This window comes from Chlorocebus sabaeus, chromosome 8 (assembly GCF_047675955.1).
Source record: "Chlorocebus sabaeus isolate Y175 chromosome 8, mChlSab1.0.hap1, whole genome shotgun sequence".
NCBI classification, from domain to species: Eukaryota; Metazoa; Chordata; class Mammalia; order Primates; family Cercopithecidae; genus Chlorocebus; species Chlorocebus sabaeus.
The window spans coordinates 77,820,286-77,832,578 of NC_132911.1; the positions used below are offsets into that span (position 1 = coordinate 77,820,286).

Sequence of the window (12,293 nt, forward strand, 5' to 3'; positions counted from 1 at the left end):
AAATGAGGATGAATCTACCTTCCCTAACCACTTCATTAAAAGATGTTAGAAGACAAAATCAGAATGGAAGTTAAATTATGAAGTACTATAGAAATATTACCATAAAGAATGCATGCAGGTGCAGAAAAAGTTAAATTTGGATGTGACTATACAGGGACTTGAATGCCAGGCTAAAAACTTGATTCCATAGGAAATAAAGAAACATTAAGAGGTTTTACTGTGAGGGGGTGGGGAATTCTGGGGATGGTGGAGTGAGACTGTGTGTGTGTATATGTGGGGGGCGGTGGAGTGGGTGGGTGTCTGTGTATGTGTATGTGTGTGTGTGCATGTGCATGTGTGTGGTATGTAACCAATGAGATAATTGTGCCTTCAAAGAAATCTAATGGCACCGTGAAAGGATGCACAGGAATCCAAAGAACTAAAAGTTACTGTAATAGTTCAATTAAAAGATAAAAACCTGGACTAGGCCAGGCATGGTGGCTCACACATGTAATCCCAGCACTTTGGGAGGCCAAGGAGGTGGGCTGATCGCTTGAGCCCAGGAGCTCGAGACTAGTCTGGGCAATATGGCAAGACCCCATCTCTACAAAAAATATAAAAATTAGCTGGGAGTGGTGGCATGCACCTGTAGTCCCAGCTGCTTGGGAAGCTGATATGGGAGGATCACTTGAACCCAGGTGGCAGCGGTTGCAGTGAGCCAAGACTGCGCCACTGCACTCCAACCTGGGTGACAAAGTGAGACTGTCTCAAAAACAACAAAACAAAAACAAACAACCAAAAAACCACACTACAGCACTGACATTAAGAAAAGAGTGGGCTACCTTTCAAATGTAGGAAGGAGGGGTGTGGAAAAGAGAAAAACTGAACACAAAATAGATAGGTGGACAGTAACCCAGGATAAAGAAAAACAAAATGTGCTTTGTTATTGGAAAGGTCAAATTTAGTTGTGTTAAATTTGAGATGTCTGGAGGTACTCAAGTATTTCAACAATGGTATGAAATTAAGCCTTAAAAAAAGAGGTGTTTCCAGAGCTGTAGATCTGAGTTAGCTGCTTAAAGTATTGAAGGTAAAAGAAGAGTGAGAAGAGTAACACAGTGCTGAATAAAGAACCTGGATAACACCAATGTTAGAAGAGCAGGTAGAAATAAAATCAGGGAAGGAGGATAAAATGAATTTGAAGTAGGATGATAGGGAGAATTTATAACAAATGCTTAACTTACAGAAATATTAAAGAAGAAATTCAACATAATGTTTAAGTTTGATATTTGATTTAGAATTCAATATTAAGGAAAGAGTTTAGAGAACACGTTTTTGACTTGGTTTCATGCTTATAGAAATATTATTTTCCTCTGGTGAAAAATTGGTAAGTTCCCAGAGTAAGCCTTCCCCCAATATCTCCCTAGTCAAAAGCTTCTGAGTTGGTGTGAAATATCCTTCCTTCCCATACCATCAATGAACTTAGATGAATGTAGACAAATAGGCTGATTGATGAAAACAGACTGAGATCCAGTTGTCTCCACACATTTATAGTCAGAAATGATGCTGACCAGCCAGAAAACAACAGAAGTGATAACAATCTTCTGGAGAGAAGATATTTGTTTTGACTTTTTGTTATATACAAATGCTTACTATAGACATCCAGAGGTGGTCACAACAGCATAATCCCTTTCACTTTAATTTTTATGAAAATGATAAAAATAAGTCCTAAAAGTCTTAGTAGTTTTCTGCTCACATGAAAATTTTAGAACTTAAGGAGTCAGTATCCATTTAAATCTATGCTTTAAAACAATTACCTCTTTACTTATAGCATGATACAGTAACTGACTTCTATCTCTTCTCTTACATAACTAAGAAAAGATTAAGCTGTGTTTGGTATATTGTTTAAAGTGGCAATGAAATAAGATTTTCCCCCAAATAGTACACTTTAGCACCTACAAGCTAAATTTTCAGTATCTGGGAAATATTTCAGGTATATGGTTCTATTTTACAGAATAGCTCATTTGCTAGCAATACTAGAGAGAGTTGGCATTACGTCTTATCATTTTAGCCAACGGATCTCACAAGCCTCAAATTTTAAAAATGAAGTGCTTTGTTACAATAATTCTCTGAAGAATAAGTAATTATAGTAACTCATTTACTTATATTACCAAGCCAGAAACCTGGAGGTCATCCTACAGTCTTCCTTTCTCTAATCTCTGATTAATCATTTACCATAGTTAAACAGCTCTCAAGAAACATTCCTCTACCACCATTATCCCTTGTCTAAGTATTAAGTTATTAACTAAACTGACTGGGCATCAAATTATAATAAACAGACTTTGGGCCAATGTTTAGATATTTAACATCTGGTGATGTACTCTGCCATTCCAGTACTAAAAGGCTGCAAAGACAGCATGTCAATGCAAAATCAAAGTACTCCTTCCAACAGAGAACTTTTCTCTTCACCATGTGATTCTATCATCTGACCTAGGAGAGGTGCCTCCAGTTATTCCAAAATGCCAACTTCTCCAATGGCCTAGAGCAGTGGTCCCCAATCTTTTTGGCACAAGGGACCGGTTTGGTGGAAGACAATTTTTCCACGGATGGGGTTGGGGGTTGGATGATGGTTTTGGGATGAAAGTGTTCCATCTCAGATCATCAGGCATTAGATTCTCATAAGGAGCGTACTATCTAGAGCCCTCGCATGTGCAGTTCACAATAAGGCTTGTACTCCTATGCAAATCTAATGTCACTGCTGATCTGACAGGAGGCGGAGCTCACGCAGTAATGGTGCTCACCTCCTGTGTGGCCCGACTCCTAACAGGCCAGGGACCAGTACCAGTCCACAGCACAGGGGTTGGGGACCCCTGGTCTAGAGGCCTGGTTAGATTTCTATTCCCTTTTCTGCTAGTATTTATGGATAAGAAACAAACAATTTTAGACGCAAAATGCAGTAAAGCCCTAATCCCAATATTAAGTGTAATGTTCATATCTTGATTATATTACGAATAAGGAAATAACAAATCCATCTACATACGTATAAATGATTTATATGTTTTTACTGAGTCAAACATCTCTGGCATTTAACTATCTAAAAATACAAAAAAAAAAATTTAAAGCAAGGCAATTACCTGAGGAGAGTCAAAAGGATATCGACTACTAAATTTAAATAGAAGTTGAAATTTTTCCCCTTCATATAAGGTACCTGGTGCACCTTCCATGTCTACAATCCACCTAGAATAGAAAAGGCAAATTAAAAACTTAAGATATTGGGGTAAGGAGGAGAAAAGAGGACACCAAGTACTTCCTGTACACTAAGCACTGGGACAAGAGTTGTTTATGTGTAACAGCACATGCCAGCCTCCCAATAACTCTCTCACTGTTAATTCTCATGACCTTCTCTGACATTCAGGGGTGAAACCACCAGATCAAGGTCAGACAGCTAGCAAAAGATAGGTCTAAAAAAGCAAACAAAATAAAAACCCAAGGCCAGGCGCGGTGGCTCACGCCTGTAATCCCAGAACTTTGGGAGGCTGAGGCAGGTGGATCACGAGGTCAGGAGTTTGAGACCAGCCTGACCAACATGGTGAAACTGGTCTCTACTAAAAATACAAAAATTAGCTGGGCGTGGTGGCGTGCACCTGTAATCCCAGCTACTCAGGAGGCTGAGGCAGGAGAATCACTTGAACCCGGGAGGCAGAGGTTGCAGTGAGTCAAGATCATGCCACTGCACTCCAGCCTGGGCTACAGAGCAAGACTGTCTCAAAATAAACAAACAAACAAATCTCAAACTAAGGTGCGCTGACACCCAAGCCTGTGCTCTTCCTAATTGATTTACATTACCTTATTTTTTCAAAGTACCATTTCTACAATGCTGATATTAAGTATTCTATACATAACATCAAACTAATCAACTGTCTTTCTGATTATTACTGGTGGAAGCCATGGAGAAACACGTATAGACAATGACTACAGAGAAACGTAGCTGTCAGATTTATTTTTCTCATCAACATTCTAGAAAAGATTAACAGGGTAAGGGGAGCTAAATTGACATCATTCCACTTACTCTGACAATTAAGCAAGGCTTTGTACTGCCTTTTCTTTATCTCTCACTATGTTTCAATTGTTTAATAAAGCCCATTTCTGTGGCATCTATGCAAGCCTACTTTGTTTTCATATATAACAATCATAAACATACATGTGTTATTTATAGTGTATACACTATTTCTTGTTATTTTCTTTAAGATGGGGGAAAGAATAAGGGATAATGACAGCAAAGATAACAGGGCAGCATTAGAAGCAAAAGTGAATTGAAGTCATTAACAATGTGTTCCTAATTATAGCTCTGTCACTTATAATTATTGTACACCTAGGCAATTCTCTTGAACTTTTCAGGTATTAAACTTTCTTGTACTTAAAATACAAGAAAACAAAAGGAAGAAACAAAACACAGTGTTGGGATTCTAGTCATTACCACGCATACTATGAATTTAGGATTATGTAAACTAACAAATGTACCTATTCTCTAAAAGAAATCAGCTACAGTATACAGACTCTTAAGAGCATGGCTATTCATTTTAAGAATGCATGCTGAGTACCATACATGGTAATAAAAGATACGACCACAGACCCAAGAGACAACATTTTATAGTGAAATTAAAGTTATAACTGAAGTTATACTGAAGTGGCAGTTATAGTTAATCTTAACTCGTTGTGTGAGCAAGTTATGTTATCTCTCCAGTTTTAACTACCTCAATAATAAAACAGAAGATAATCACCTTATAGTGTTGTTGGAGATAAACGACCCTACATAAGTAAAAAACCTAGCACATTCCTGACTCAGAGTCAATACATGGTAAATTAAATGCAATGCAAAAGCTGCATACAAAACAAAAAACTATCTCTTTATATATTAGGTCCTTCTTAATCTTCGAAATTCCTTTCTTGATTTTCCACCCACATCTACTAGGCAGAGTAATATTCCCAGGAAAAATGGTGGTCTTTCGTTCTGTTTATACGGCAATTTGAGGACACACAACATAAATTTACATGTGACCTATGCAAACAAGCACAGCTTTTAAAAATAAAGAGCTAACCAAGTGTCTCATCAATCCTCATAATATCTGCATGACATGCAGATACTACATGAGGTCAAAGACAACATAACTGTCAACATCGTGCATGGTACTTTCTTTTTTTCTTGGTACAGAGTTTTGCTCTTGTTGCCCAGGCTGGAGTGCAATCGCGCAGTCTCGGCTCACCACAACCTCCACCTCCTGGGTTCAAGTGATTCTCCTGCCTCAGCCTCCCAAGTAGCTGGGATTACAGGCATGTACCACCATGCCAGGCTTATTTTTTGTATTTTTAGTAGAGGGGGTGGTTCTCCATGTTGTTCAGGCTGGTCTCGAACTCTTGAACTCAGGTGATCTGCCTGTCTCAGCCTCCCAAAGTGTTGGGATTACAGGTGTGAACCGCTGCGCCCGGCCTGTGCATGGTACTTTCTAATAACTCTTTTTTTTTGAGACAAGGTATCACTCTGTCACCCAGGCTGGAGAACTGTGGTGCAATCAGGGCTCACTGCAGCCTTGACTTCCTGGGCTCAAGCGACTCCCACCTCAGACTCCCAGGTAGCTGGGACCACAGGTACATACCACCACGTCCAGCCAACTTAAAAAGATTTTTTTTTTTTTTTTTTTTTACTAGAGATGGGATCTCCCTATGTTGTCCAGCTCGTCTTGAACTCCTGGGCTCAAGGGATCCTCTCGCCCCACCTCAGCCTCCCAAAGCATTGAGATTACAGGCATGAGCCACCATGCCAGGCCTAATGAGATTTTATTAGTTAAAAAAGTAAGATATGTTCATTGTAGAAACTTCAGAAAAGTAGAAATAAAAATCACCCAGTGACAACCACTGTTAAAGTTTTTGGGGGTATATTTCATTCTAGTCATTTTGCTGTTTCCTATACCATCAAAGCCTATACAAAATGGCAGCCGAGTAGCTGCATTTTGTGCACACTTAAATTACATCAATTTAAACCATCAGGGTTTATGATTCCAATCACAAGCATATGCCCCAGAGTAAGGATGCGATGAGACTACACGTGTTGTTCTCTCAATTAGTCTCAGTTCTTCAATACCTGTGAGTACCTAGTACTCTAATTCTAATGTTTAAGCATTAGAATTTTTTTATTTCTTCACACATCATGGTTGTTAAAGACACAATCATCTATTCCACTCTGGAGGAAAAATTGGCTTTGGTGGATTTATTAATAAAGAGGATACATACCAATAAGGTCTTCTTAAAGGATTTTTCAAAGGTAATTATAACTATACAAAATTTTTACCTTACATGCTGACTATAGACTATAATTCAAGTGATGCCATTTCACTGCACTGCCTTGACAAACCTTTTCCATATTATTGACATTTACACTATTCCCAAATTATCCCTAGAATTAGTAATGTTGAAATTAGTATAGTTGGTTCTAAGTCTTTTTCTAGATCGTTAATTTCTTAGGATGATGTGTGGTGGGTCAAACAGGATAGTGTTCATATTTTTTAAGGTCTCAATATATGCTACCAAATTTCTTCCAAAAAACTAAAAAAAAATTTTTTTGTGGGTACAAAGTAGGTGTATATATCTATGGGGCACATGAGATATTTTGATACAAGCACACAATGCATAATAATTGCACCTGGGTAAATGAGGTATCCATCACATCAAGCAGTTATCCTTTCTATTACAATCCAATTATACTTTCAGCTATTTGAAAATGCACAATAAATTACTGTTGACTATAGTCACCCTGTTGTGCTCTCAAATACCAGATCTTCTTCATTCTACTTTTTGTGCCCATCATAAAGCTTCTTAATGTGCTTTCATCATCATCCTCTTCATGGATCTTCCACATCCATATCCACATCTCATATACTCTTAACAATCTGATTCTTTATAAGACTATTTTTATAGCCTAGAAGATGGCACAAAGGTAAAAATTTTACAGTTCATTTACAATAAATTAAAAGAAAAATTCTTGCCTGACCAGTATTTCGATATGATAGGATTTACTCTACAATAAAGGTATTGTTGTTTTGGCTGTTATAATTTGTGGTATAACTACCTTGTAATCTTTTAAAGCGTTTCTATTTGTAAAAATTTAAAATGTTTAACTTTTTATAAATTATTATGTTGTGTGTTTTCCCCATCCTCCCAAAAAAATAAAGGATGAAAGAAGAAGTAATCTCATTATTATCAGTTTCCTTGAGAACTATAGGGACAGTTGTTATAGGATGCTCTGAGGTAGATTAATAAAAGGAGAGAGGAAAAAGATTAAAATGGGATATAATCTGCATCAGGATGAAAAAAGAGTCAGTTTCATTTGTTTAACAACATGCAACAAATGCCACTCTAAATGTATGCTCCACTTTTGGTTGCTTTAGAACAAGAGTTTTATATTTTCTATATATGATATACACAAAAAATCAGTTTAGAATTCAACAATATTTTTAAGTGATTATTGCAGAGTTAAAGAAGTGTATTACATTTTTTTTTTTCAAAAGAGTCTATACATCCATTCGTAATATTCTTGTTCTTAAAGTTTTGACCCCTGTCTTAAGTACTGATACAAATGCCAAAGTCAAAGGTACCCAAAACTGTTCCTTCTGAAAGGGTAAGTTATATGAATTTTGGTCATTTTTACTCCCTGGACCTAGACTACACCAAATATATGAATTGGCTCATTTGTCCTACAAGTCGGTTTATAGTCAATTTTTTGACTACTTTTCCTTTCCTTTTTAGAGGTTCTTCTAAGTGGAGGATAAATTATTTTAGATTTCTCCACGATTTCAGAACATTTACCACTGTCTAACAAAATTATTAAACGACTGCTGAGAGTCACACTTTCACTTAGCTGCCGTTCTGTACAGAATGTAATTAATGTTTTTAGGGTATGGGATACCTCTTGACTATTACTCTCTTCATATGCCTAAATAGACACATATTTTTGATGAAACCTCACACCAAACAGTTCTTTAATATTATAGATGAGGATCACATTGCAAAGTTAGTGCTACTCAGTTAAACAAAACTTTTAAAAAATGTACCAAAGATAGTCTAAAAACAGCTTTACAAATTATGCAACAATGTTTATAACATAGTAAAACAAAATTGATTATATATATAAATGCACAGAATAAGATCTGTTTACTGTATTTCCCTCTTGGTGAAAGAGAATAAAAGAAATGTGAAAATAATTTTGTAGTTTAAAAAAGTGGGTGAACATCCATACATTATTGATAATAAAAGAAAGAGCACTTTAAAAATTAAATACTTACTGTGTAATTGAATTTTGAACACTTTTTTCATTTAAGGTCATCCCAGGAGGTGGGTCATTTTGCAAAGCCAACAGTTCTTTCTGTAGTCGTTTCTAGAAAAGAACATCAATAATGATTTGTCCTTTTTTTTGAGACTAGGTCTGTGTTACCCAGGTTGGAGTATGGTGGTGTGATCACAGCTCACCACATCCTCAAACTCCTGGGCTCAAGGAATCCTCCCACCTCAGCCTTCCAAGTAGCTTGAGACTACAGGCACACACCACAATGCCCAGTTAATTTTTTTTGGTAGAGATGGGGGTCTCACTTTGCTGCTCAGGCTGATACTGAACACCTGGCCTCAAGCAATTCTCCCAACCTCAGCTTCCCAAAGTGCTGAGATTACAGGTGTGAGCTACCACACTCGGCCTGTACTTTTAAAAAAACAACATAACATCCTTCTAGTTATCCTTGATAACATCCTTCTACAATCTGAAATCACTACATTTCCTCCAAATGTTCATACCTTTCTCTTTACTAGCCCCTTATATATTCTATATACATATTGCTCAAAAGTTGAATAGCCTGTCCTATAATTCACAATCTACTGTCAAACTATTTCAACACTAGAGCTTCCAGGCTGCTGAACGTGTGGAGTTTCCTGGAGGGTGGCACACCTGGAAAGAACATGGAAGCTCCACATCCCTTCCCTCACGCATCTCTTCATCTGTATGCATTATAATATTCTTTCCTATAAACCAGTAAATACATCCATGACAGTAATAGCAGTTCTGGCAGCAGCCACCAGCGACTCAAGAGCACAGCCAAACGGGTGGCTTTCCTGGATAATCCGGTGGAAGACCTAGAAGGCATGACAAAATTTAGGAAATTTTTAAAAAAGAAATTCAATGAAGAAAATATTTTGTTTTGGCTAGCATGTAAAGATTTCTTTTTTTAATGCAAGATAAGCAGATGCAGGAAAAGGCAAAGGAGGTCTACATGACCTTTCTTTCCAGTAAGGCCTCGTCACAAGTCAGAAAGAGGCAGTCTTCGCTCAACAAAAAGATTCTGGAAGAATCACATCCTCTGATGTTCCAGGAACTCCAGGACTGGATCTTCAATCTCACCAAGTACAACAGCTACAGTTGCTGCTTAAAGTTTGACTAGGTTTGTTGTTGTTTATTTTTTAAGAGACAGGGCCTCATTCTATCACTCGGGCAGGCATGCAGTGGCACAATCCTAGCTTACTGCAGCCTGGAACTTCTGGGCTCCAGCCATCCTTTTGTCTGAGTCTCCTGAGTAGCTAGGACTACAGGTGTGTAACACCATGCTTGGCTAATTTAAATTTTTTTTTTTTTTTTTTTTCGTAGAGACGGGGTCTCACTATGTTGCACAGGCTGGTCTTAGACTCCTGGTCTCAAGTGATCCTTCCACCCTGGCCTCTCAAAAGATTACAGGTGTGAGCCACTGTGCAGTCCTGATTTGCTTTTAAAATACAAGCAAACTGCAAAAGAGGAGAAAGTTCAGCCTGATGCTCAAACTACAGCTAGAAAAGCTTCTAGAATTTTTAACATGAGTTCCCAAAGACTGGCAGATTTATGAAGGAAAGAAAGTAGGCTGCATGTAGTGGCTCATGAATATAATCTCAGCACTTTGGGAGGGAGAGGCGTGAAAACTGCTTGAGCCCAGCAGTTTGAGATCAGCCTGGGTAACATAGTGAGACACTCTCTCTACAAAAAAATAAAAAATAAAAAATTAGCCAGGTGTAGGGGCATGTACCAGCTACTTCAGAGGATAAGGTAGGAGGATCTTTTGAGTCCAGGAGGCCAAGGCTACAGTAAACTATAGTTGTACCACTGCACTACAGCCTAAGTTACAGTGAGATTCTGTCTCAAAAATAAAACAAAAATTAGAATAAAAAAATCACAATCAAAAGAAGCAAAGAAACTTTCAGAGTTTGTAATTGCCTTGTTACGCACAAAAACTGAAAGGTACAAAACTCTTCAATGGAATATGTGTATTTTATTAACTGCTTGACCAGTAAGTTTTGCATAATGGCTAATCTTACATTAAAAAAAAAAAAAGGCTTTGAAGTTTTGGTTCACAAAACAAATTGATTTCTTCCACACTGGAAAAAATATTTCAACACTGATGCTGTAAAGTAGTTACGAAGAATAGGCAGTTACCTATATAACATCAAGATGTCATAGCTTCTATATTGAGGTTATAGGTCGAGTAGCCATTATCTGAACTGCTTGTGATCAGAACTGTTTCGGATTTACTGGCTGAGCATCCCAAATCTAAAAAGCCAGAATCTGAAATGCTCCAATGAACATTACCTTTAAGTGTCACATTGCTACTCAAAATGCTTCAGATTTCGGAGCATTTCACATTTCAGATTGGGGATGCTCAACTTGCGTAAGGTCTTAATAGCTTGAGTTATAAGTGCTTAAAAGTTTTAGCAGTGCTTCCTTTGCTGCTTTCTAATTATAAAAGCCATAGTTCGGTTGGGCACAGTGATTCACGACTATAATCCCAGCACTTTGGGAGGCCAAGGTGGGCAGATCGCAAGGTCAAGAGTTCGAGAACAGCCTGGCCGACATGGTCAAACCCTGTCTCTACTAAAAATACTAAAAAAATTGGCCGGGCATGGTGGCGCATGCCTGTAGTCCCAGCTACTCAGGAGGTGGAGGCAGAAGAATTGCTTGAACCCGGGAGGTAGAGGTTGCAGTGAGCTGAGATTGCGCCACTGTACTCCAGCCTGGGTGACACAGTAAGACTGTGTCTCAAAAAAAAAAAAAAAAAAAAGCCATAGTTCTCCATAATCCTTAAAGAATGTTATTTCACAGACAAGCTTTCCAGAGAAACTCTAAAAGTAACTCTTTATGCAAAAAGCCTTTCAAAAATTTTATGCTTTGTGATAAGAATGAAATCAGAAGAAAAAAGAAAAGAAAATATTAATAAAAATTTTAAAAGATTTTATAAAATTTTTGAAGTAATTTTAATACATAATCTACTATTCATTTTCTTAAATAGGATCACCTGCACATAGTTTAATATTTCAAGGTTATTGTTAACATCATTTATAGTAGAACATCAAAATACAACGTATTATGATCTGAGATATGTTAAGGTTTTCTTCCTACATACTAGGTATCCTAAAATGGCTATGTATTTTGCATATTTATTTGTACAGCTTTGATTGTATACCTCTTCCTTTGTTACCAGTGGACATGCTTTTCCAGGGTACAAAAGGCAAAAACAAAAAAAACCAAAACACAGTAGTCCCTAATTTATGAATTTTAAAACCAAATATTATAATTGCATGCAAGATTATAAATTTTAAAACCAAATAATGTTATTAAAATTGCATGCAAGATTATAAAGATTCTTAATATGACTTTTTTTTTTTCTTCAGAGACAGGGTCTCATTATGTTGCCCAGGCTGGAGTACACATGTGCAATCCCACTACTGATTGGCATGGGAGATTTGACCTGCTCTGTTTCTGACCTGGATCGTTCACCCGTCCTCCTGAGACACACCTGGTGGTCCCTTGCTCCTGGGAGGTCACCATATTGATGCCAAACTCCATGCGGACACCCAAACAGCATAGCGCACTACAGTCCAGCACTCTTGCCGCAGCCTTCCAAGTAGCTGGGACAACAGGCACCACCCACTGCACCCAGCATAAGTCTTTTCTCAAAGTGAAGAAGACGAGTATGGATATCTGTTCATTTCTTAAGAGTTCTCTGCTTAAAAATTGGTTTGTTTTTTTCTGGACAGTGAAATATTACTATCAGTAAGTAATGTTTCTAGGTCTTCAATATATGACACTTAAAGTTAGCTTAGCCATCCAACACCACTACAGATAGAAAACTGTGTTGTGAATCACTGTAATGGACTTCAAATTTGCTTAATTTGTTTTGAATAAAGACAAATTTAAGCAAATTTCTATGTTAAAACAAGGTTTTAATTATTTTCTACTGATATTCACAAATGAGGGT

At 37.4% G+C, this 12,293-nt stretch overlaps 1 protein-coding gene across 4 annotated transcripts in view; it reads right to left on the reverse strand.

Annotated features, from left to right (window-relative positions):
• UBE2W (ubiquitin conjugating enzyme E2 W) overlaps window positions 1-12,293 on the reverse strand; it is an 83,011-nt gene that overhangs the window by 36,316 nt on the left and 34,402 nt on the right. For 3 of the 4 annotated variants that reach the window (XM_073018163.1, XM_008000899.3, XM_008000897.3), the window contains 2 exons: window positions 8,313-8,404; window positions 3,111-3,213 (listed from right to left, as the gene is read on the reverse strand). In XM_073018163.1, the coding sequence (XP_072874264.1) occupies window positions 3,111-3,213; window positions 8,313-8,404 (195 nt within the window). Of the gene's footprint in view, window positions 1-3,110; window positions 3,214-8,312; window positions 8,405-8,965; window positions 9,151-12,293 lie in introns of those variants that run through there. The other variant, XM_038000381.2, reaches the window with a different exon arrangement.